Source organism: Periplaneta americana, chromosome 13, assembly GCF_040183065.1.
Source record: "Periplaneta americana isolate PAMFEO1 chromosome 13, P.americana_PAMFEO1_priV1, whole genome shotgun sequence".
Taxonomy (NCBI): Eukaryota; Metazoa; Arthropoda; class Insecta; order Blattodea; family Blattidae; genus Periplaneta; species Periplaneta americana.
In genome coordinates, this window is record NC_091129.1 from 164,620,243 (window position 1) to 164,646,857 (window position 26,615).

At 35.0% G+C, this 26,615-nt stretch overlaps 1 protein-coding gene across 1 annotated transcript in view; it reads left to right on the forward strand.

Annotated features, from left to right (window-relative positions):
- Dh44-R1 (Diuretic hormone 44 receptor 1) overlaps positions 1-25,700 on the forward strand; it is a 1,227,197-nt gene extending 1,201,497 nt beyond the window's left edge. Inside the window, exon 14 of the mRNA XM_069844580.1 lies at positions 22,476-25,700. Within this exon, the coding sequence (XP_069700681.1) occupies positions 22,476-22,680 (205 nt within the window). The 3' untranslated portion in view covers positions 22,681-25,700. The remainder of the gene's footprint in view (positions 1-22,475) is intronic.
- Positions 25,701-26,615: the final 915 nt, after the last annotated feature.

The window sequence follows — 26,615 nt, forward strand, 5'->3', positions numbered from 1 at the left end:
ATGAAACTCGCTTGCGTTCGTTTCATAAACAAACATACTCGCGTCTTAATTACTACCATTATAGGCTCGTTGCATAATGTAGGCCTACTATTATTAGTAAGACGGTAGATGTCATGAAGCTCTTTCTATTCAACATATTTGTGTGACATATGGCCAACAAATTTTACTTCCTTCTTGGAAAATATCATACTTCATCTCATTTTTTCGAATAAAGTATTGCGTTTGGCCGCGATATTTAGTATAGAGGTAGTGATCATTACACTAACGAAAAAACTGCCAAGTGATAACTCTGTCCAATTAATTGCTCTTGACGTGTTGTTTATCACATTTGCAAGTAGAAGTTTGGCATCGTAACTTTGGCCTATAGACTCAAAAATAAGTGCAGAGCGGATTGTGTTTTGTGTAAGTACCGGTAATTCGAAAATTATTCTGGACGTGTTAAGAGACGGCGATCATTTCGTTTTGAGATATAGGCCTATACCGAAACAGACATTTTACATGAATAATGTATTTTATACTTCCAGATGCAGGAAATTGAAGAGCTCGGAAAGTTAACTAATGCTACGTAATCAAGTTCTGTCGTGTGTAATTGAGGGAGATGCGAAAGAGCATGTAAAAGTAGCTACTACGTTACGGTCCACAGTAGCAGAATCGTGATTTTAAAGCAGACCTGCTGATTCGACCACGATGGGAGTGTTCTTGTACATATTGTAACAGCAAAGTACATTCACACTACGCAGTTTTATTTGCTCGAAATACTGAATGCAGAATAATGCTAAAATAACTTTGTCTCTATGGAAACGAGTGCATAAATGAATGAGAAAACACAGCGAGTGGAAATGTTAATGTGTGTGTAGAGCAACGTTAAAATAAAGACGGAGAACAGATATAACTACATTTACACATCTTTTGTTTCTTGAAAACGGGAGTTAGTGGATAATAATAATAATAATGTTTTATTTTCGCTGGCAGAGTTAAGGCCATAAGGCCTTCTCTTCCACTCAACCAGCCTTAATCAATACAATACATAAATTTAAATTACAAATATTTTCACTACACTTAAAAGGTTCTCCAGCAATAATCTTCACTACACATTTATTTAAATTTAGATAAATCTATAAGGTAAAGTAGTAACTTAATTTATGAGCTAATTTAATTCAATGAATTATAATTAATTTAATATTTGAGATAGCTAGTAAAATGATGAAAATTAATTTAATATAAGCTTACTAGGACTATGTTACAGGGAGAATATATATATTTCTATTTCTATAATGAGAATATTAATGTAATTGTCATTAGAGGTTTTGTAAATCTATTTAGAGAAATTAAAGATAATAATAATAAGAATGGACAGATGTTAGTTTCATTATAAGTAACAAATATTAATCAGCAATTCATCTGTTAAGTAAGAATTTATGTAATTTTGACCTAAATGAAGCTATTGTCCAACAACCCCTTATATCACTCGGAAGCGAGTTCCAATTTCTAGCAACTGAAACTGTATAGGATGAAGAATATAAAGATGTCTTGTGGTAGGGTATAATGAGTAAATTGTTATAATGAGATCTTGTACTTAGCTGATGATATGCGGATAAATTTTGAAAACGAGAAGCCAAATATATTGGGGTAGCGGTGCGCAGAATTTGAAACAAGAGAACAAGGGAATGCAGAGCTCGTCGATCGCTTAGCCTTAGCCAAGACAGAGTTTGGAAAGACGGGGAAACATGATCATACTTACGAATATTACAAATATAACGGACGCACGCATTATGCACACGTTGTAGCCTGTTGCTCAAATTTGCATTTAGGTTACTTAATATAATATCGCAGTAGTCAAAGTGTGGCATCACGAGTGTTTGTACAAGGATTAATTTTAATTTATCAGGAAGAAAGTTCTTCAGTCGCTTTAATGAGTGAATAATGGAAAATATTTTTTTGGAAGTGTGATTCACTTGTTCATTCCATTCCAGGTGACAATCCATATAAATACCAAGGTTCTTCACGGTCGTACTGTATGGAATAGTAGTATTATTTACAATTATCGGTGGCAAATTTTGTTTGTCACACTTCGATCTTTGATGTTCTATTAAGATTGCCTGCGATTTACTTGCATTTAAATTAAGTCCGTGGGTTTTCGACCATATGGATATAGAATTCAAGTCATCATTAACTTTAGTTATGGCGTCATTTATGTAGTTAGGTAAATGCATACCTAGGGCAATCGTGTACTTCGGACTTTATTATTTCTGTAATAACATCAATTTTGCACGTTCACCGCTCGAGATAAAGACCGAAACTTTCCGCACTTCAACTCGCATAAGCATGTCAATAGAAATTAGTTGTGGAACTTTTATTTTTATAATTTTAATTACGAAATAAACCACCGCGATGGTGGCTCAGCTGACCTTATAAGCCAGGGAGTCCGGGTTCAAATCCCACTTCATCCTAAATTTATAACTTCTTTTGGGCAAGCCCGTAATGCAGTAGTGTAATGTAGATCCTGCGCCTGTGGTGAACCCTGGATTGGCAATTTGTAAAGTTGAAAGAAGCAAAAGAACCCCAGGAAAATTGTCATTCTCCAATCTTTTTCGTCACAAGTACCATCCAGTCAATGCTGGAGGCTGGCCTTGATTTTGAGGAATGATATGTAATAAGTCTCCAATTTAACACTAAAGGCTCATTCACAATGAAAATTAAACATAACGTAAGCGTTAACTTAAAAAATGTAAACGTTACGGTAAAATCAAGAAGTCATACCATCATTCACGATGGGAACATAAACATAACAGCAAACATACTTGGTAACCATGGAAACATAACAACGACGCCATTTCCTCATATTCTGTCGTATACTTCAGCGCTCCACGATTGTGTTCTGTTTGCAAATCACGTAAGCATAATCATGAAAGTTTGGAGTTTTCAAACTTTCATGTTAACGTCTTACGGTAATGTTTATGTTTATGTTTATGTGAATCATTGTTAATGATCCCATTTGGTAGCCTGGGCGCAAACTTCTGTATTTATGTTACGGTTATGTTTAATTTTCATTGTGAATGGGCCTTTAGTTACCAATCTTCGCAAAAGTACGAAGTTAAATTAAGAGTATTTGAAAGACAATTTTTGGAAAGATTATTTATTTTAATTCTTGGTTGATTTATTTATTTGATGGTTTGAACTTTTTTCTTTACCCCCAAAACTTTGTATTACCTTACTGTTTGTTCTTATTTGTTTTCTTTCTTTAATTCTTCAAATATTGTATGTTTTCCACAGATTGTAGTTTCACGACTTTTTAAATTACATTACGCAACATATGTATATGTTCTTGTATAGCCCCTTAATATGAGTTATACTCTTTAGAGCATACTCAGTAAATTAAAAAAATAATAAATCAGCGTATAAATTACTTATTCTTTCATTCAGAAAGTCCAGAGTTCGATTCCAAGGGCCGGCTATCCTTACTTAGATTTTTTCGTGGTTTCTCTCCTTAACTCCCTCCCACCCTCCAGGCGAATGTTGGGAGAGTACCAATTCCAAGGGCCAGGGCTCGACCCTTCTCAATCCTCATTAGCCCTTCATCATCAATTCAAATCTAACGCGATAGGCCTGCCACCTGTCCGACTCGGCAAACGTTGTAGCAGGAGGTTACTGCGGTAAACCACTGTAATGTGGAAAACAGGTAAAATAGTAATACTAATAATAATAATAATAATAATAATAATAATAATAATAATAATTAATATACCCCTATAACCGTTTTGTGTTAAATTACTTGTATCCATGGGGTTTTTGATAGTTTGTAAGCTTACTCCTATAAAAGAAAAGGCTCTTTGATATTTGAAACAAGTGTATAGGCCTCCCATGTAGTGAGGTAATTGTCGTTAAATTGGAAATGAGTATTATGCTTCTTACTGCCGTGATAAATTGTAACAAACTCATTGTTTTATTTAAATATGAATTTAAACTATTTAATTTCTCAAGTTCCTTCCCGCTTATAATGAAAACGCTGCGCCACTTCTTATACCTACATTTTCGTTGTACAGGGTGCCTATGAACTACCTCGCCAAACCTTGAAGAGTTGTAGAGGACTTGGAAGTATACAAGTTTGGAAATACTGTACAAGTTGGAAGAGAGTTCTTACGAAGTTACAGAATAAATAAGAAAACACGTGCCAGAAATAATATTTGCTTCAATTTATAGAGTTACAGTAAATGTTCAAAATTACGATCACCAATCTCGATGCAGAGATGAAGGCGTCGCAAGAAACTTTATCGTGTGTTCTCGAAGACGCCAACATTGCATCTAATATCCGCGGCTGCTGCAGTAATTCTGTCGATGAGAATCCTTTCAGCATCAATAGCTGTTCCATAAACGAGGGATTTCATGTAATTCCATAAGAAGAAGTTTACCGACGTGAGGTCCGGCGACCTAGGAGGCCATAGTACAGGTCCACCTCGTCCAATCCAATGATAAATCACAGGTAATGTGCAGATGATTTGGTGCCTACTGTACTAACCAGAGTGAATAGGACCTTCACCGTAAAAGTACCACATATCATTTCTGCCTGCAAAGGGGAAATCTTCCAATATTCCTGGCAACACGTACCTCAGAAATGGACAGTACTTTCGTCCGTTGAGCCACGTTTTATAATCCGTACACGCACGGCAAGTTCACGATAAATCCTTAGAGCAGCGGTCATCAAAACACTGCACGCTCGGGCTAGCGTCTCTTATCCGTGGACAAGATATTGTCTTGGCGTGCAATCGTGGCTGCTGGCGGGTATGCTGTCTCTCTATCCCTTGTGCACGATGGAGCAGAGTTCCTTACCCTCCATGCACTCTACCAATTTCTACGAGTCCTGACGACCACTGCCTTAGAGCTTCCGTACTGTTTCCCAAGAAGCTTCGTAGATGAAGTGAATGCCAGTATATTCAGCTCAGGAGTACGACTCCACTCTACAGTACGAACAAAGCACAGCTGGTATGCTACGCTAAAAACTGTGACGTAAGAATCAGCAACATTTCTAATTGGATTCCTAATGCAGTGCAGGAAACATCACAACACTTGAGTGCACTGCTTAATTTATTTGAACTTAATTCTGTAACATCGTAAGACTGCACTTCCGACTTGTATAGTCCTTGCAAAACTGGTTTAATTTGAAGTACTTTGCAACTATACAAAGTTTAGTTCTTAGAGTGACATCCTATATAATTTGGTGTTATATCTGAGTAGTCCACCGTGTACAGCTTATGGATTCAGCTCTTACAAATCAGTCTGTGCATATTTATTTGTAGCGAAAATGGCATTTGTATTTTAAGTAACAAAATTTCTAGTTATTTGCGATCGAGGAAATCACTAAAAATCACTGTTAGATGGCTGATCCCAGGATTTGAACCTTGGATCTTCCGACTATGAGTCTAGTATTTTGCCATTATGACATCTTACTTGATAAGAAATTATTATTGTAATGTAAAAATATATTTTTATAGATTAATTAATAATTATTATCATCATATTATGTAAGTTAGCAAATTGTAAAACTGATGAATGACTATCTTTACCTAAGAAGTGTGTGTCAGAGTTTACAGAATTTCATCAAAAACAACATATATTTTGTAACTTGCTTTCTGCAAAGAAAAATCAAAAATACCAAGTAGGATCCCAATTTGTTGAGGTAATAAGCAAACTGATAAAATTAAAATTATCTAAGACAACACACAATATACCTACGTCGATGACGTCAATGAAAGTATTTATGAAGCAAACAGAGCCTGGTAACTTTCAGATCGCCAACGATCGTTCAAGCCAGGCACTTAAAGAAGAAGATGCAAGCTTACTCAAGAAAAGTCTACTAACTTGATTCAAAAGAGGGGAATGGTGAATAGCTTTCTAAATATACTGTAATTATGACGTTTATTATATTGGGCATACAGTAATCAAAATTATCAGGAAATTATTCGTTTTAAAATAATAGAAATGCATAAATTACTTCAGATTATTAAACTTTTTTCGAAGGATATCGCGTTAGAAATTTTGATTTCTGTTGTTTTATGAAAATTAAAATTAAATCATATCAAGATGAGAATATGTTGGGATTTTCGTTCACATATGTCCATTGTTAATCTCGTGAAACCAAATGCATTCGTGCGCCGTAGCCCATGGTAAGAACCTTATGGTGGGGGTAAGCGAGCTAGCTAGCTTGCAAGACGAAGCGCAGCAAGGGAGGGAATGGCCTATATTCCCTTTATGTTTACTCACTCGCAGCCGTATCCCGGGCTGTCAAAAAAAAAAAGAGGAGAAATAAGTTCGATTCCTGTCTGTAAATTATATGATAAAGAGAACGACTGCAAAACAAGTTTTCTTCATACACTTCAGTATGCCTCATCATTTTTTCATTGTTATAGATATATATCGTCATATTCTCTCATTGTGGCTGAACACTTTCTGTTTTAAATAATCTATTAGTAATTAAATATAATAATTGTATTTACTTTGGTATAAAAATTGGAAATTTATCTTTCGAAGAGGTGAAGAAGTTCAAGTATCTTGGAGCAACAGTAACAAATATAAATGATACTCGGGAGGAAATTAAACACAGAATAAATATGGGAAATGCCTGTTATTATTCGGTTGAGAAGCTTTTATCATCCAGTCTGCTGTCAAAAATCTGAAAGTTAGAATTTATAAAACAGTTATATTACCGGTTGTTCTTTACAGTTGTGAAACTTGGACTCTCACTTTGAGAGAGGAACATAGGTTAAGGGTGTTTGAGAATAAGGTTCTCAGGAAAATATTTGGGGCTAAGAGCGATGAAGTTACAGGAGAATGGAGAAAGTTACACAACACAGAACTGCACGCATTGTATTCTTCACCTGACATAATTAGGAACATTAAATCCAGACGTTTGAGATGGGCAGGGCATGTAGCACGTATGGGCGAATCCAGAAATGCATATAGAGTGTTGGTTGGGAGGCCGGAGGGAAAAAGACCTTTAGGGAGGCCGAGACGTAGATGGGAAGATAATATTAAAATGGATTTGAGGGAGGTGGGATATGATGATAGAGAATGGATTAATCTTGCTCAGGATAGGGACCAATGGCGGGCTTATGTGAGGGCGGCAATGAACCTCCGGGTACCTTAAAAGCCAGTAAGTAAGTAATTTACTTTGGTAAATGCTGAATTCGGAAATCATGCAAGAGACTTTATTTATTATCAAGAGACTTATTTAACCTACACTTACATTGAGAGGGTGCTAAGAGCTATAGAAGAAAGAAGAGTGCAAAGGGTGTTCAGAGAAACTCCTTTAAGGAAAAGAACACTCAGAAGGCCTAGGCTTAGATGTTTGGACAGCCTGAAAGAGAACATACAAATTTTAGAAATTTATGATAATTGGAAAATCGTTTGCAGTGGTACTATATAGGAAACTCAGCAGCTGAGAGCTTTCAAAGTTTATAGGCATTATAATAAGAGTGTGATTAAATACTGATTTCCTTCAGAAGGTATTTGAGGATTCTGATGAACTTACTGACGGAACACTCTGTACAGGAACTTCTGGTGTAGGCTTTGTGGGCTAGAAGAAGCGACCACCTGTGAATGTCTCTCAGTAACCCTTGGAAGGTATGAATTGGTAGCTGTCAAATACGGCAAGGAGTATCATTAACTGATTAGAGAGCTGTTTAATTAACTCCTTGCTTTTGATGTTGAAGACGAAGACAAAATGGGCTCATTAAGGTTTAAGTGCTTAGGGTTGACCAAACCTAGCTCAAATCCAATATAATACAGCTTGTGTAGAAAAATTCGACAAACGTTTCAGGTATTGGATGTAATTTTTAACAATAAATCTAAACAGTATGTCCGAAAATGTCACCGGTAATCGCTAAAGAGCATCGAATTCTACGATACAGTCTCTTTAAATAGACAACATACAATATTGTACTCTGTAAGAAGAGATAGGCAGAAGCAGGATTAAACTTTAGATATTTGGTAGAATGGGGAAGTCATAGATGATAAGAGGAATATAAAGGATATAGGATGGAATGTAAGCAAGGTAGTGGTGGACCGTATGCAGAAATGTGAAGGAAGCCATTACCTGAAAGACGTTTGATGACAATAAATATGGTCCACGCCTGTGGAGTAACGGTCAGCGCGTCTGGCTGCGAAACCAGGTGGCCCGGGTTCGAATCCCGGTCGGGGCAGGTTACCTGGTTGAGGTTTTTTCCGGGGTTTTCCCTCAAACCAATACGAGCAAATGCTGGGTAACTTTCGGTGCTGGACCCCGGACTCATTTCACCGGCATTATCACCTTCATATCATTCAGACGCTAAATAACCTAGATGTTGATGCAGCGTCGTAAAATAACCCAATAAAATTAAAAAAAAATAAAAAACAATAAATATGAATATGAATATTGTACTCTGTGCTTACAAGGATAGGCCTATTTTCTGATTGCCCGTAGGCTCAACATAAGCGTAGAATGAGTAGCTAATACTGTCGTTACTCCAGACTTGATTATGTAAATACCAAGAATGTTTGAAGAAATCTGCCACACTATGCTACGCCGATGTGCAGTATTTGCATTCTGGCTGGAGAATTAGAGTTAGAATATTCCTATGAATTTTGTTATATTCTGTGGAAGATTTATTATGTTTGTTTTCTGTTGGTTTTTATAGAATATATATTTCGTTCGTGGTGGTCTAATGGTTACTCTTAGCAGTTGAATCCGAGGTTCGTGGGTTCAGACTCGGCAGTGTCGATGCACTTTAAATAACAATGAAATTATTGACATGGCTTCCTCCAGGAGGAAAATAAAGATGTGATTCTCGTACCGTAGATCTAAGATACATAAAAGAACCCTGTCCCTGATACAGGTTTAGGTAAAATTTGTCTGTAATTCCTCGTCCGCATTGAATTTCGAATAAGTCCTGGTGTTTGGGGTTGAAAACGTCGTTAAGTAAAATACTAATACTATTTAAAATGTACGAAATTTCTTTTCATTTTTTGCTATTGAAGATGTGTTGCAATAATATTACAAACATCTGGACAGCTGAAGTCCTTCTCTTTTCCTACCCGATTCGTCATAATTTGGGCGGATGTAGATGAAATGCCTTTAGTTTTCTTTCAACTTTAAAATGATGTCCCTTAATACAATAATTCATTTTATGGTATAACAAAACGAAATATGTAATTTTTATATTTCAGTTTTTTTCATTGTTTGCCATTTTTGTCCGATAGCTCATTGGCTTCATTTTTAGAATCATCAGAAACAATTTTCTCCGATTCTTATCAATTCTACAGCATTTCTTTAATTTCACTTTTATTTTTAAGCAATATTATGTACAAACCATAGTTGCTACTTTTCCACTGCTCAATATTTTTTTCTTTACTAAGGAAACTGATCTTCACTTGGTGGTTATAGTGATCCGTTAAGCTGACAAAGAATATGACGGGGGTAGATTTTGTGTCGAGGATGAGGGATAGAATGGGTAGAAGGGGGAAACAAACAAAATAAAAAAAATAACAATTTAAAAAAAATACACATGTTTTTATCTCGACAATTGAAAATGATCCAATACAAGAGTTTAAGTTACAGAAACATTAATGTATTACATGCGTGTAATATAAACAAGACGAAGACCATGGTTATCGGAAGAAAAATAAGGTAAACGTACGAATTCTAAATGAGGCAGTGGAGCAAGTGAACAGCTTCAAATATTTGGAGTGGACTATAAGCAGTAACTAGAACTGCTGCCAGGAAGTCAAAAGGAGGATAGGAATAGCAAAGGTAGCTTTTAATAGAAAAAGGAGCATCTTCTGCGGACCCCTGGAAAAATAACTAAGGAAGAGAATAGTTAAGTGCTTTGTATGGAGTGTGGCATTGTATGGGGGACAAAAACATGGACATTACGACGAAGTGAAGAGAAACGACTAAAAGTATTTGAAATATGGATACGGAGAAGAATAAAGCTTGTGAAATGGACAGACAGAATAAGAAATGAAGCTGTGTTGGAAAGAGTGGGTGAAAAAAGAATGATGCTGAAACTGATCAGGAAGAGAAGAAGAAATTTTTTGTATCAATGGCTGAGAACAAACTGTCTACTGAATGATGCAGTGGAAGAAATGATGAACGGGAGAAGAGATCGAGGCAGAAAAAGATATCAGGTGACAGACGACATTAAGATATATGGCTAATATGAGGAGACAAAGAGGAAAGGAAGACAGGAAATAGGAAAGACTGGAGAATGCTGGGTTTGCACTGAAAGACCTGCCATTGGGCAGAACACTATTAATGAATGAATGAATATGTGGCAATAATAGGCCTACAATGCACATGCATTTATCCAATACAGTTCATATTCAAAAGGAAATATCATTGCAACCATCAGTGAAGTTATACACTGCAAACAGTGACAATGTGTAGTGTAAGATCGTCATGAAGCAGTCAGTCATCATACATGATAATATGAACTCCACGGACTAAAAGAATAAATAAAAACTCTTATAGCAAGTTTTGTTATTTATGTTGCTATGAATAACTGTCAGTTTTATTTTAGTTTAAAAACCATATCTTATTCTGTGTTGCAGTATGTAACCAAAGTCATCTGTGAATTTGTATTAATTGAAAATTAATTTTTAGTACAAGGAAAACACAAACAAAAGAGTAATTCTGAGTTATTTTAAGAAAAATCCGCTCTTTTATGTTGAATATGAGTCTCCTCCCTTTAACTGATTAACTTTTAAGGTTATGTTCTTCAACTATCAGGTAAATGTAAGGATATTTTAATGGCCATTTTCAGCTGTTTTTATGTCATCAACTTCCGTCCCTTACTCATAAGCAAGACTTAATTACTCACACTACTCTTAAATTCCAATCACCAAAGCCTATTTGAAGAACACTGTGTCTATGACTTCGACTCCTGCTAACTGCAAAGAATGATACTTCCGAATATGAGATTATTACTAAATGTTACTTTTCTACATCATCAATCCAGTATCTCGTTAAGTTTATCGGCCGGATGTTTCTCCACGCTGTATAGTACAATTATTCTGTAACTTACATCTGGTTGCATTGATTGGATACTTCACTGTTGAATTACAAGCCTTGATACTAATGTTCAAGCAATTTCACTGTTGCTATGGAGCTTAAATTGTGTTTGAGACCTTTAATCTTAATATCAATAAATTACGTTCTAACAATAATGATTCCAAAACGTCTAATTACAGAGGAAGCAGCCTTGGAATAGCTACTTACTTCCAACTGGTGTTGTTTATGTGGATTTGATTGTGAACACTACACAGATCAAAGTGTTCAGTCAATAAACTGCTTCTCTTTACTTAGTTGGAAAGAGGGTTAAAGTAAAGCTATTCTCCTATTGTTTTTTCTGACATACATCACAGTATTAACACAGTAGATCAAAAATGATACTACTTATGTCGCATACAACACATCCACAACTCTGAAATTGACTACGAACATATATGTTAGAGTTTTTCCACTCACTGATTTCTAGGCCGTACAAATAGATTTCGTACTTTCAGATACTTTTCCAAATTCGTAATATGAGATGACGTCAAAAATCTTTCCAAAGTAGCTGTTAATTTTTAACAAATCCCACGAAAATAATAAATATTTCATTATAACACATTTGAAGCATTTTGCAACAAATCAAGGCTTCATTATACATCTTGAATGCACACTTTAAACACTTTTTGTCACTTAATAATTTAGTTACAGGTGTTAAAACAAAAACTGAGTGGTAAATACCTAGTTGATTAGTTTCGACATCGTATCAGTCATCTTCAGAACCGGACTAGCTCTGAAGATAACTGATAAAAAGTCGAAACTTATCAACTAAGTAATTTACCACTTATTTTTCATTTTAACACCTGAGAGTTGTTATTATAACTGAAGTCTTTAAAAAATCGGTGTATTTAACATAGAACGAATGATGTTACACTTTAATTTATGGTTAATTTTCATCATCCTTCACGAATTAGGCCTCTGTAGACCTGTTTCGGCCCCATCTAGCAGTCTTCTTAAAGGTCTTCCTGGTCGACGATGTCCTCTAGGTTTATATTGCATCATAATTTTTGGGACTCTTGAATTTTCCATTCTTCTTACATGATCTAGCCGATTGAATTTGTATCTGCTGATTCTTTCTTCTACTGACTCTACTTCTAATTGTTCTAAAATTTCTTCATTCCTTTTTCGGTCTAAAAGAGTATATCCTGCTGTCCTCCTGAAAAATTTCATTTCCGTTGCTTTGATTCTGTTCATGTCTTTTTTCTTTAATGTCCAAATCTCGCTTCCGTATAAAAGGGTGGGTAATGCTAGTGTATTATATATTTTTATTCTTGTAGATTTTTGTACTAATTTAGCTTTTAATGTATTGTTTATTATTCTTAGAATTTGTGTAAATTTGGTAATTTTCTTCTTCACATCTTTTTCATTTTGATAAGATATTTCACAACCCAGATAACTGAAATTTTGTACTTGTTCGAGGCATTGGTTATTGTGTATTGTCTTACTTCTGACTGGGTCTTGTCCTAAAAATGCCATTACTTTTGATTTCCGTGCTGAAATTTCCATCCCAAAATCTTTTAATATTTTATTTAATGCATATAATCCTCTTTGTAAATTATCCTCTGAATTGAAAATTATGACTTGATCATCTGCATAGAGTAAAGTGTTTAATGTTAGAGCACTGGTTATTTTGATTCCTGGTGTGTAGATTTGGTTCTATTTTAAAATAATTTCATTTATATAAATATTAAATAAAGTTGGTGATAGTTATAAATAAATAAATGAAATAACTCATTGTCCACTTAAATAAAATGTCAATGAATTCGTCCTTTGTGTTGCACATGAAAGTTACTCGTTGGAATTCGAAGAAAGTTATATTTAACTTAATATCAAAATTGCTCTGTTTAACTACGTTCGTGAGCTGGACTGTCATAAAGACAGACTTTTTATGCTTAATTGCGTCTATGAAATTTCAACCACGCTTAACGAGAGCTTTGCAACCAATGGTAGTAAATACTTAAAGTAAAAGCACACCAATTGTGAAGTCATGTAGACAGAAGTGGTCAAAATTAAGAATAAAACTGCGACGAATATTGTATACCAAGATATAATACTAATTTCTCTTACAAAATTATGCTTCCCACCAGACGAACTATGGATAGTTAAATAATTTCATAGGATAAGAATAGTACATTATGCAACGAGCCTATAATGAAGATAATTAAGAAGTGAGTATGGATATTTATGAAACGAGCGCAAGCGAGTTCCATAATTTTCATACGAGCTTCTTAATTACCATTATAGGCGAGTTTCATACGACTTTTTATGCTCGACCATATTTCTAACTTGATATTATTAATTTTTGAGCAATGTCCCGTATGTTGTGAGATTTGCGCAGACGCGAAAGTATTAATTTTTTCCGAGGAACAGATGTCCACATTGACCTTGCTAGGCCATAAGAACCTACAGAGATAACATTGAAATTAAATTAGACATTGAAAAACGAGATGAAAATTGAATTTATTTGAATATTATTTACAATTAACGCTAATTATTATAGTAACAGAACATAACCTTCTGCGACAGTATTGGATTTCCAGCCTCCGTGACTTTTCGCTAATTCTCTTTAGATTGCATATCCGAGAATAATCGATACTTGCGGTTTTATAACGGTAGAAAGCTGACCTGTCATTGGCTGAACAGTTGTAACCTGAGTCGTCATTGGCTCAAAGACCTGACCTTTAATGAGTAGGTGTAATTTAATGACATGCATTAAAGGTCTGCTACCAGGTGTGTAATTACTACGTTTCGGCATGGTCGAGCATAAAATAGTGAATAATTTTTCTTAATTTACTGTAAAGAAAAAGAACATGTTTATCCCAACGTAAATATTGGTCGATTATTAGCCTATTCCGAGATACTTGAGGAAATTCTTTTATAATAGGACAGTTACAATTATTAGAAATAAAGAAATATAATTACAAAACAAACAAAGAGAAATACAAATAAAATAATACAAGCAATATAAAAAGAAGATACAGTAGTATTAACAAAATTTGAGACCGAATGAGCAGCGCTCGTGCTCGGTCGCAGTTCAGATATAATATTAAAATAAAAAATAATAATATAAATAAATAAGTAAAATAAAATAGGAACTAAAATATAATTACAGCGGCAATGGAATTATATAATATAATATTAACACTAGAGAAGAATAATATCGCACGTGAAAAGTAGGACTAATATATATTTCAAAATTATAGAATACAAATATAATATAGGTTGATTAATTCGTACACATAGGCTATAAATTTATTTAATCAAATTGAAGATATTAACACGTTTCTAATTTTCTTGTTATATGTTAGTGGGTTACATGTTAGAAGTTCTGGGTGTAATTTAGTTAAAGCATTGTACAACCGAGGGCCAAAATTTATGCTATGCTTTAGACCAGCAGATGTGAGACATTTAGGTTCTACTAATGTTGAATTAATATTTCGTCTTGTGTCATAATTGTGTGTCTGTAATACAAACTTATTACGATTTTTATGATAAAATTTTAACAGCGTATACTTATAAATTTGTTCAATATTAAATACATTAAATTCAGAATAAATTAATTTAGTTGGATAATCGAAACGTTTCTTCAAACAAATTTTAATTATTCGTTTTTGTAGTAAATTTAACGGACTAAGATTAATTTTTGTACTTCCACCCAAACAATTATACCATATTGAATGATAGACTGAATAATGGCCAAATAAACATTTCGTAGAACTCTAATAGGTAAGTAGCATCGAAGATTAACGAATTCATAAATTGTTTTACGCAGCCTCTTACAAAGATAAGTAATGTGATGAGGCCATTTTAAATTCTGATCAATAATGATACCCAGATATTTGACATACGTGGCTTCTTTCAAAGGTGGACATTTACAATTTTTGGGATCTAAACATTTTTCACTGTGTATTACAAGTGGATGTATGACTTTTTTTTAATACAAGAGCGAATTAGGAATGATGTATATATATTTTTTTTAGATGAAGATGAAGATTATGGTGTATGTAAGATGATTATGGGGAGGAGAAGGAAGATAAAGATGAAAATAATGTAGATAACCAAAAGGAGAACAAATAGAATCCAGTTCCACTTTAATTTTGCAGAAATATATCCATTGAAGTAATGTGTTTCGAGTTCCACATTCTCGCAGATACGTTAGACCACAACGTTTGCCAGAGCACTAAAACTGACTTTGATTTCACCTGAACTGTAAACTATATCATAGAGTATAAAATATTTTACTTCTGAAATAAATAAAAGAGTTTCAGAAACTGGAGTTCGAGGTTTGTTATATTAATCCCATACAGCTTAGAATTTTCTGAATGCGCTCTGTGTATGTGCTCGTATTGCCGAAGTAGTTGAAGTGGATTTTTGTGTAAATCCAGAGGCTCTCACTGCAAGCCAGCCCCACTAATGCACTTTCACCTGTAATGTCTGTTGTCTGCCACAAACAAAGCAGGCCTGTGCTTGGGTGCCAAGGCGTGACTGAGCTTTAAACAGAGCTTCAGATTCCTAGTTTTCGAATAGACGTAGGCGGGTAGTTCTTTTGTGCGAGATCGCACGTATTTGCTTGTTTTCCGCACAGAACCAATACGCGGTAAGTGTGAAATACCACATTCAGTATTCCCAACGTGACACACATAACAATTTCCCTCTTCTTACCGCTTAAGCGCGACATTTATTTTACTGCTTTAGGCTTTAAACATATTATTTTTAGAGACGTTTAACATAGTAATAATTGTAAATTGGAAACTTACCACTGAAATTTCACCTAAATTGCAATGTTAATTATTCTTTTTAAATATTTGCAAAAATTAAGTAAAGTCTAGGGTTGCTAAAAGGTAGTGATGTGCATTCAATCTACAACCTCTCCTACCCAAATCCCATCCTCACCTTCCCGTGGTGCAACCCGTTTTGAACGAACGAGGCTCTGGGGACCGAGTATCAGCGGTATAACTGAAATGTCATATGCAGAGGAAATGCTGTATAGGTGGGAACCCCACCAATTGCACCTCTTTGGGCTAGCAACCCATTGAGCGTCATTTTTACATTGCTTTCAAGTCTCAACAGAAGCCTCGGATGGCAGAATTCCAAAAGCACTGCTTCATTACCATCCATATGGCAAAAGATCTCTAGGCCGTCCAAAGAAGAGATGGACTGAAAATTCTAGTTTGAGACCGTAACAGGCCACTTGGCCTAATACCTGTTAGGAAGATGATGATGATGATGAAGTAAAGTCTACTACTCCACGAAACTTATTGCATTCCTGATACATGTAACATTAAGGAAGCCGTGAAAAAATCAACGAGATTCCAGATGCCGATGTTATTACTGCAATATGTTATATAAATAATATTGTTAAAATATTAAAATGAAAAATAAATCATTACATAACCTTACCGTTTGTTTTAAGTTCGCATTTATAGACTGGGGGGGAAAAAAAAGACAGACGTATATCACGGCCTGCTGGAGTATAGTAAACACAGAAAACATTTTATAGCAACAATGTTGAAGAAAGATATTTTGGTGTTCCGAAGTTGGCGTCATTAAACAGAAACCAAGATGGAGATTTCATTGCAACTAATTAGAAATTCGTCTTTCAGGTATGTAATAAACGATCTTCGCACAAAATGATGTACGATACACGAGCGGTATGTTTGTTTTCATGTTCTCGGAAATTAAAAAAGCTCAACTACGTTTCGCTTTCAATCTTTTCCTCGACCATGAAAACGTCAACATACCGCTCTTGTAACGCATATTACTATTATTATTTAAAACACAAATACAAAGGACAGATAAAGGTAGACAATATTTATTTTGTATGGAATATGTAAACGAACGTAATCTGCCTCGATGTTGAGAAACAACTCTAAGGAGATGAGAAGGATGGGAATTGCCTGGGGAACATTTTGGAGATTGAAATACATATGCCAGGACAAATCCCTCAGTCTTAAGTTGAAAACAAAATGTATTGGAAAGTTTTGATACTGTTGTTTCTTTCTCTCTCTCTCTCTCTCTCTCTCTCTCTCTCTCTCTCTCTCTCTCTCTTGTACGGAGGAGGGACCCGAAGGCTTGCACTGCAGCCTGAGGCTTATTGTGCTTACCACTACTAGGGCCGATTGTATAAACCATTTAATTTTAGATCAGAAGTTAAATTGATCCTCGTTCCAGCTGAACTTGGAATTTCGTGTTGTATAAAGTCTAATCTGAGATTAATTTGTCTTAAACTAAAGTCAACTTTGACTGAAGAAATTTCTCAGATTAATTTACATGATCCAAGTTCAGTTATTTCTTTTCTGTTTGAAATATACGAATGACAGATTGTGGAAATAAAATATCCATTATTATTAATATTAATATATATATATGGTATATATATATATATATATAAAACACTAAATATAAGCATTTACATAGAGATAAAAAATTTTACAGGAGAAAAAGTTCGTCCAAAGGGCTGGACTCCGAAAGAGTACCCAAAACGCTCATTGCATTTCCGCTTTGAATAGCAATACTTACGCGTTGACGCAAATAAGTAGTGCAACGGCGATCACCAGTAATGGAGATCAAAATTTGGCCGATTTGAGATACCAAAACTTTAGCGTCATGACTCCAAGGACCGAAGGTCTCCACAGCAAATGGAACAAAGATATAATTGTCTAAAAGATGAGCATATTTATTGACTTTCTTCTTCACGGCTAATTCAGCAGCAGATGCTGCGCGTCTGGAGGTATTCGATAAGTGAGATGGAGCTAGAGTGTCAACGCAAGTGGAGTCCCAAATTAAAATTATATATATATATATATATATATCTTTCAATTTCTTGCCTTAACACACAAACAATCTTATATTTTATAAGGCTCTATCGTGTTCAGCAGTATCAAACAACATAACCTATAATTATATTATGTTTATAACAATCATTAATTATTAATGGATATGACAGGTACATTAATAAATTTTCAATTAACTGTATTGCTAAACGAAAATTGTCGTTTTATAAAGTTTTATTATGTTTAGCAATGTCAAACACCATAACATGATAACAACTTGGAGAACAGTCAACCTTCTATTACTTACAATGCACAAAACAAACCAGTGTCTCCAACAGAGTGTACGAAAAGTCGCCAGAAAGTAGTTATAAGGTCGCTAGATTTTTCATTATCAACCAAGAAAGATTAAATGTTGTCACTATGGGGTGCTAAAAAGGTCGCTAAATCCCTATTTAAGCAATATAAAAGTTAAAAGAAATTGTTGTTGAAAAAGAGTTAAAGTCGCTAGATTGGCAACACTGAACAAACTTGTACAACATGGCCCGCGCATCACATATTTCACCTGTTTATGCGGTGTTGCCAAATCCTTTTCACGTGAACTTAGATTGCATTTGAACCAAGATAATTTAATCGCAGAAAAGTTTTATACAATAGAAGAAGTGTGTGAACTCGGTTCACTTTCCGATCTCAGATCTAAGTTGATCTTTAGTCAGGGAGTTTTATACAATTGGGCCTTATTCTGTGACTGTGAATGACTGGGTAGCCGAAAGGCCACACTCTTGTACAAGTACAGCACGCCTCACCATGATGTGAATTAAAAATGTGGAAATGAGTTCGAGTCGAACGCCGGATTCTTGTCCGGTCTGTTCCCCACTTCAACATTGTGATTGTGGCATGAGATTCGGTCTTGCATGAAAACGTCGTTATTTAGTGTAAAAATTTCCCACATTTTCGGAAAGATAGTTACCAAATATTTGGAAACAATAGTGTCAGGATGTCTTTGAGTTTGTTCCCGAATTCATTGGCCACGAACTACAGGGACATCATTTTATTTTTACTAACATTTCTAATATTAACCTGGCTATACCTTTGGCTTAAAGGTTGTGAACCGGAAACACCCCTTCCACTGGAGTTCAATGATACTGGCGTAAGATACAAACAAATCACTTTACTAGGTATAGGAGGGATGAAAAGTACTTCATCCATTTACGTAAAGTAGGAAATATCGCAATTTTGAGTTTGATAATTTTCATTAGGTTTTTCTTTAATCAAAATACAGTAAAATATTAACAGTAAGTGTTTTTACTCTCGAACTGAGCTGTCCGTTCGGACGTATTCATTATGCAGCGCATATTATTCTACCTATAGCACATTAGCGTACAATATAGAGAATGAAGTTAAATTGAAAAATAATCATAATATAGATATTTAAACACATATTTGAAAATGGTGGCCGTTCATTTCTATACAGGTTTCAGTTCTTTTTTTGCACATTATCGCACTATATACTATTGTACTTAATTCCAATTACCAGTTTCGTCTTTCGTATCAGTAACTCATGTTGAAATAATTCTGTACCTACTCTATAAAAGAGACCTTACGTACTGTAAATTCAATCTTCACTTCTGTCCGATCCGAAAAGATAAAATTATTCAGACATGCTATTTATTATCCGTTCAAGTGGTTTTGTCGAGAGTCGTATAAAGGAGGGAAATCACGTGGCAGTTAATTACTTAACGAGGCCTTTTTATTTAAGTTATTTTAAACAGTTGTATAATATTACGTAGACGTCCAATTCCTAACAGAAGTTAATGTTTTCAGAAAAGAGCTAAGACAGCCCTGCCACAAAGGGACGGGCAGAAGTGGGTGGGGGAAACCGGGATGCGACATAGGCAAACGGACGACAGTACCTGTGCGAGAATATGATTCAATATTGAAAGCGAACATATTTCTGGAACGTACTATACTCACTAACTCAGTACTGTTTGTGTTTACTAAGACTTTAAGGCGACTTTGACTGTATACGCTTGGTTCTGTGTGGAGATCGGTTGCAAGTTCACTAGTAGAGGGGGTGGGAGTGAAGTACATTCAAAAACTCAGGTACAATAAAAATTGAAGTAAAAATAAAATGATGTCCCTGTATATGAACCGTTCAGAGCAAAAGTGGTGTAACTCAATAATGTGTAATGAGGGTTGAAGTGAACATTCTGTAAAATACAGCGCAAAGTAGCATTTAATACTCAATTTATTTAAACTATTAGTAGTCAGTGGATAGCAAGAAGGTCATATCAATTGCTACTTTGCGCTGTATTTTACATAAATTTTACTTTAAACCTCATTACCCAATTATGACTTACACCACTTTTGCTCTGAACGGCTGATATGTCGGTCTCTTTCGTTATACTCGCTTAGCAATACTGTAATATTATCATATCAACCTCCATCATCTCTATAGAACCTCTGTAGCTTAAAACCAAGTCGAGTTAAGGCTGCATAAAATAAAATTGTGATGCAAAGTAAGTTTTAGTGCTCCCTGTAGAATAGTGCACGCTGCATGGCTTATTCGGGCTGCTGAGTTGACTACAATGTCGCTTCTGTGTATCGCATCGTTTGTCATTTGTTGTTACTGTACCATCATGCTGCTCCCCGTAAATCATTCTTGCCTTCTTTCTCGTCAGTACTTTCATAACACGGCAACAACTTATACAAGTTTTTTCTCTTCTCTCTCTTTTATCACCATATCCCTTGAACATCCCACCATTTCTCATTCCGTCACTTCCCGTCCCCCACATCTTCGATGCCACGATCTTTCATGAATTTTTATCACGTCGGATGTCTCAACACATTCGTATTCGAAACCTTAACAAAATATCTGCATCCCTTTTCTTCCCCCTTTTCGTATAATACTTGCACAATGTCCATTTTGCCTGTGCAATTTTGCAAATACCGCGTTTAACATAATGCCCTGATGTTTCACTCCGCCGACATTGTTTATTGTGAACTTGCGAATTATCTCCCGTCCGCACGACCTTAATCCTCCACACACTCCGTGTGATTTGACTGTCGTATGACAACGTGACATTGTAATTCCTGACCACATGTCATGGCAATAAATAACCTATTTAAATTCCATACCGCCCGCTCTGTCCCCCTGTGCCCTGATTTCTGCTTCCATAATTCTTCGCCACTCCTCGTTACTTCCTATAAATCTTCCTCTTTCTTCTCCGTTCATAAAAACCTCGAAAAAAACGTCACTGCACTTTCTAACTGAAATGTTTATTATCTATTCTTCCGTTACCTTTCATTATATTCAATACACAACACACATTACTAAATTTACTCTACCTCTTTGCATAAAACTTTATATATTTTCACATATTCAAAATATGATCTACGTTTCGCACCTTTATTTCAATACGCAATTATTTTCTATCTCTGAACATTATTGTGTAATATAAACGTTTCATTTTAAAATCGAAATACTGATTTCATGTACGATATGCTATGATGTGTCTCACCATTTCCCTTTTCATTCAAATGCACTGCATATTTGTGAAAAAAAAATGCAACACAATTTCTGATTATTTCCTAATTAATGTAAATATTCTTCTTTGAAATATATAATTACTCAATGTTTCATTCTTAATTGCGTACAAATGTACATAAAACATTATACTAATTCATTATTATACTTTAATAACAAATTTTATAAAAACAATACCTATATATTTATAAAATTTCAATTTAATCCCACCAATTAAATGCTAATTTTTGTGAATTACATAAATACCTTGGAAATTTGATTCTGTAAAAAATGTAACTGATTTATTATTAATCGATTTAATTATGAACATTCTCGTCTCTTTACTCTAATTTCAAAAAATAAATATTTGCCACAATTTTTAAAATTATTTTTCTCTTTGTCACATGTGATATGAAATAAATTGTCCACTCTTCATTCAAAATAAATTAATACCCTCCATGACAATTCCTTTTATCGTAAAATTTCACTCGTTTGCTGACGTATTTTGTTTCATTTTACGTTATAAAATTCGGATAAAAATGTTCTTTGAAATTACATTCAATTTTTACAATTCAAATTTTCGTGCGAAACGTGCAACCACTTCTGCGGTTTTCATTTATATTCCACGTACATGAAATTTCAATATTAAATTAATCGAATTCAAACCTCAATCAAAACCAATGGAAACCAACCGGGATGGAAATGTACATAACTTTAAAATGTATTAAATTTTTCATTCTACATTTGATATACTTGATGTCTATTCGATTGCATGCGTTTTATTGACATCAAAATTTCACCTTTCTTCGTTTATATTTCATTTTCTTGCCACACTGGCAAAATAAATATTTCTTCTAATTTACACTTGATTGCAATGACTTAAATTTTAATACCCGTGTGTAAATGTATAACCACGTTTGTGGCACTTCTTGTGTGGTATTAAATTTCACTGTGAAATCAATCGAATTCCGACTTGAATTACATTTATTGGCTATCAATTCTCTGACAACAAAAATGCACAATTTTGAAACACGTCATCTCTCTGTGTGGCACTCACAAATATCAACTCCACCACGCCCTGAAACCCTAACCCTCGCAGCTTGTACAGCCAACCAGCAAATCAGTACAGGAAGAGGGAGTCTACGGTCAGCGAGACCACTACGACCACTCTGGTCGGCGGCAGCAACTTCAACGGAGCCGGGGGGGTGGCCAAGGTGTCCAATGGCTCCGGCACCATCGGTACCACTGCCACGGTGAGGGCGACGTCGGTGAGCCCCTTGCTCATGGCGGAGAATGCCGTGTGAGCAGGGAAAGGTTTGACTTGTGTTGTATAATGTGTGAGCGAGCGATCTGTTGGATCTACAGGTTGTCCATAAGGACCTCGAACGCCTCGGGCGCCGGGACGTACGTGCCTACGGCTACTGCGATCATCAGCCCGACGTACGGGCCTAACCTGACCGTGGAGAATGCCGTGTGAGGACGGAGCCCGCCAGAGCAGTTGGTGTCGACCAAGACTATTTTAAATGATGCTCAATATTTTTATAGCAGTCATCTGGTCAGGGATTGTGTTGCGACTCGTTACAATCATGAAAGCGTGGTGTGACGAAGTGTAATTTCCATACAACGCCATCTTATTTCAGACTAGTGTTTCGAAATACGATAGTTTTCTGAAAAGTTACGTGAACTATTTTTCTCTCAAGAATGTTTAACAATGAGGTGCTGAAATTATACATAGAGAAAGAAGCTCTTTTCCCAAAGATTAATGAAGAAGTTTATGTCCAATCCTGTGTTACGAACTCATACAAAAAATTATGACAAAACATGCAGTAACACTTTCGACAATAGGTATCTAACACAAGAATCCACACCTGTGGAGCAACGGTCAGCGCGTCTGGCCGCGAAACCAGGTGGCCCGGGTTCAAATCCCGGTCGGGGCAAGTTACCTGGTTGAGGTTTTTTCCGGGGTTTTCCCTCAACCCAATACGAGCAAATGCTGGATAACTTTCGGTGCTGGACCCCGGACTCATTTCACCGGCATTATCACCTTCATTTCATTCAGACGCTAAATAACCTAGATGTTGATACAGCGTTGTAAAATACCCAATAAATAAAATAAAAAATCTAGCACAAGATTTATGATAGCCATACATAAATTTTATCATTGAATCTTGAAAGAATGCTGAATTGAATGGCTTATAGTTCACTTAATTTACATCGTTAATTTGTCTTTTACAATTTGTTTAATTTTTGCAACAAGACTAAAATATAATTAATCATAAGATCACATAGGCACGTCGTCGCTTTTCCGGAATACTGTTGTAACGCAAAAAAACCTGTTTTGTACAGGAGAGCGTGTTTTAACTTTCCCACAACATACACACAAATTCCACAATTTGGGACATCTGGCCGAAATCTACGGCTGACCACTAGGATCCAGAATACAAAGCAGAGGTTAAATTAAAAATACAATATGATTGCGGAGAGAATACGGAACAATGATAAATTTAAAAATAAAGTACAATTTGATTTCGGAGGAACATGAGATGAAAATACATTGAACAGTAATGAAATGAAGTAAAAAAAATTTCATAGTATTATACAAATGATTGTGTAAAATGGATAATGAATCTCTCAATACCATTAGACAAATTTTGTTAATGTCCTCATTAGAAAATTTAAGAGAAAGGATAATGGTTTTGGTTAACTTAAATGAAGTTCCCCTAGCGCCAAAAAGAAGTCCTTTCACTTCCCATGTATTAATATTCATTTTGTATCTCTCACTGAAGTGAGGAATACATGGGTTGTAAATAGACTTCTTTTCATCCTCGAAACGGACAGTGGGGTCAAGAATGAGGCTTCTTTGATTCCGGCGATCGATGGCTATAATGTCTGCTCTTCTCGTTGACCCATTCTCAACTTCCCATTAATAGCGATGCATCTGCCTCCTAGCGGCAATTGGTATAACTTCGGAGATGCATCACTATTCCACATAAAAAAAATCGACTTTTTCTGGACCAGTTCACATGAAAATCTCAATTTTCGCTTTTTTGAATTACAACAGTATTCCGGAAAAGCAATGACAGTTCCTTTGTAAACTAATGATGTCATTGGTCCCAGATCTTACATACTGCATTGTGATAGTGAAACTCAGTTTTTATTTGTATGACTTGAAAATTAACTCAGTTTCATAATTTTATACATGCTGTGAAAATTATTTTTTGCAAACACTCTTGTTTTAAAATATCACAAAATCAACAGATCTTTCTCAGTTAAGTAAAATATGAGCTTCATGTAAGATCTGATAACAATTTAGGACCAGTGAGGAATTTGTGATCTTAAGTTTCGATTTGTTGCAACAGTTAAACAAATTATGAATGATCTAATTTAAGTGAATTGTATGTCATTCGATTCAGCTTCCTTTCGAGATTCAGTGATAAAATTTATATATGGCTGTCATAATCTTGTGGTAGATATTGTCAAAGTGTTACTGCATGTTTTTGCAATAATTTTGTACGAATCCATAGCCCGCTGCACTTAACCAATAAGAACTTAGCCACGTAAACGTGACATGGATATAAACAAGTCGACATGGTCAGCGGACTTTGTTGCAAGCATTAGAATCTTTGATAAATTGTGCCGCTTCCCTCTACTCCGCACATACGTAGATCTAAACTACCATTTTTATGCTTCTACAATGGATACATTTTCGGAAGGTATTTCCCAACGCAGGAAAGTTGATCAGGTATTGCTTAACGGGATTGGACAGGACTTCCTCAGAAGTACAAGCTACATAGTAATCGTAGTAGATCAATAAATACGTATGAGAAGCGGTATTTCATATCTACATCTGGTGTATAATTTCAATATATTATTAAACTTTCTTCAGAAAGAAAATGTACCTTAAATTTGGAAAAATCTTTTCAGATAATATACTATGCTCATCTTAGATAGCCCGATGTTGATAGAAATTGTCGATGAATCTAATACAGAGATTAGAATCACTGTAAGTGATCCATTCTTAGATAATAAAAATTTACTAAACAGTTTGGTGTTATTAAATAATCACATTCCTATGGAATTTCCAAGACGTATATTGGGTCTCCGTCTAAAAGAACTTTGGACAATTGAGGAACATCGGTGCAGTATTGAAACGCACAATCGTAACTTTCATTCAATACTGAGACCGTTTATTGTTCTTTTCAATGTCCTTAGAAGTTTTTAGATAATGAAATATATTTTAGAACATTATGTACATTTTATACAGGGTTAGTTAAAAGTCCCGCACCACCTGAAACATACGGTTCAGTGATATGAAACTTGGCATGTGAGGATAACCATATACTAAGAACTCAATAATGGTATTACCGAGTTCTTTCTACTTCCGGTTTAACTGGAAGTAAGTCCAACGCTCTTATATTAAATGGAACACCCAATATATATATATATTTTTTTGAACAGTGCTCATTAAGAGCTTTTCAAAAAATATCCACACTTGATAATTCTGTACAAATTCAGTGTTGCTAAGTCAAGAAAACAGAAAAGTATATCGAATATTAAAATAATGAAATACTCCTACCTTAACAAAAAAACAAAACAAAGCTAGCTCACCTTCTAAATTATGTGTCCAAATTGGTAGCCCTCAGCTGCTTTACAATGTGTCACTCGATCATAGAAACCATTTAAGGAATGATTTAACCAGGCTTTAGGAATATCTTGCACCACTTCCATTTTTATTTAGCAACACTGAATTTGTACAGAAGCATCAAGTGTGGGTACGTTTTGAAAAGCTCTTAATGAGCTTTATTCAAAAATAAAAATATATATTGGGTGTTCCATTTAAAATAAGAGAGTTGGAGTTACTTCCGGTTAAACCGGAAGTAGAAAAAACTCGGTAATACCATTTTTGAGTTCTTAGTATATGGTTATCCTCACGTACCAAGTTTCATATCACTGAACCGTATGCTTCAAAAGTTATTTAGGTAGTGCTTTTATTTTAATATTCGATACACTTTTCTATTTTCTTGACTTAGCAACACTGAATTTGTACAGAAGTATCAAGTGTGGGTACTTTTTGAAAAGCTCTTAATGAGCACTATTCAAAAATAAAAAAAAATATATATTTGGTGTTCCATTTAAAATAAGAGAGTTGGAGTTACTTCCGGTTAAACAGGAAGTAGGAAAAACTCGGTAATACCATTATTGAGTTCTTGGTATATGGTTATCCCCACATACCAAGTTT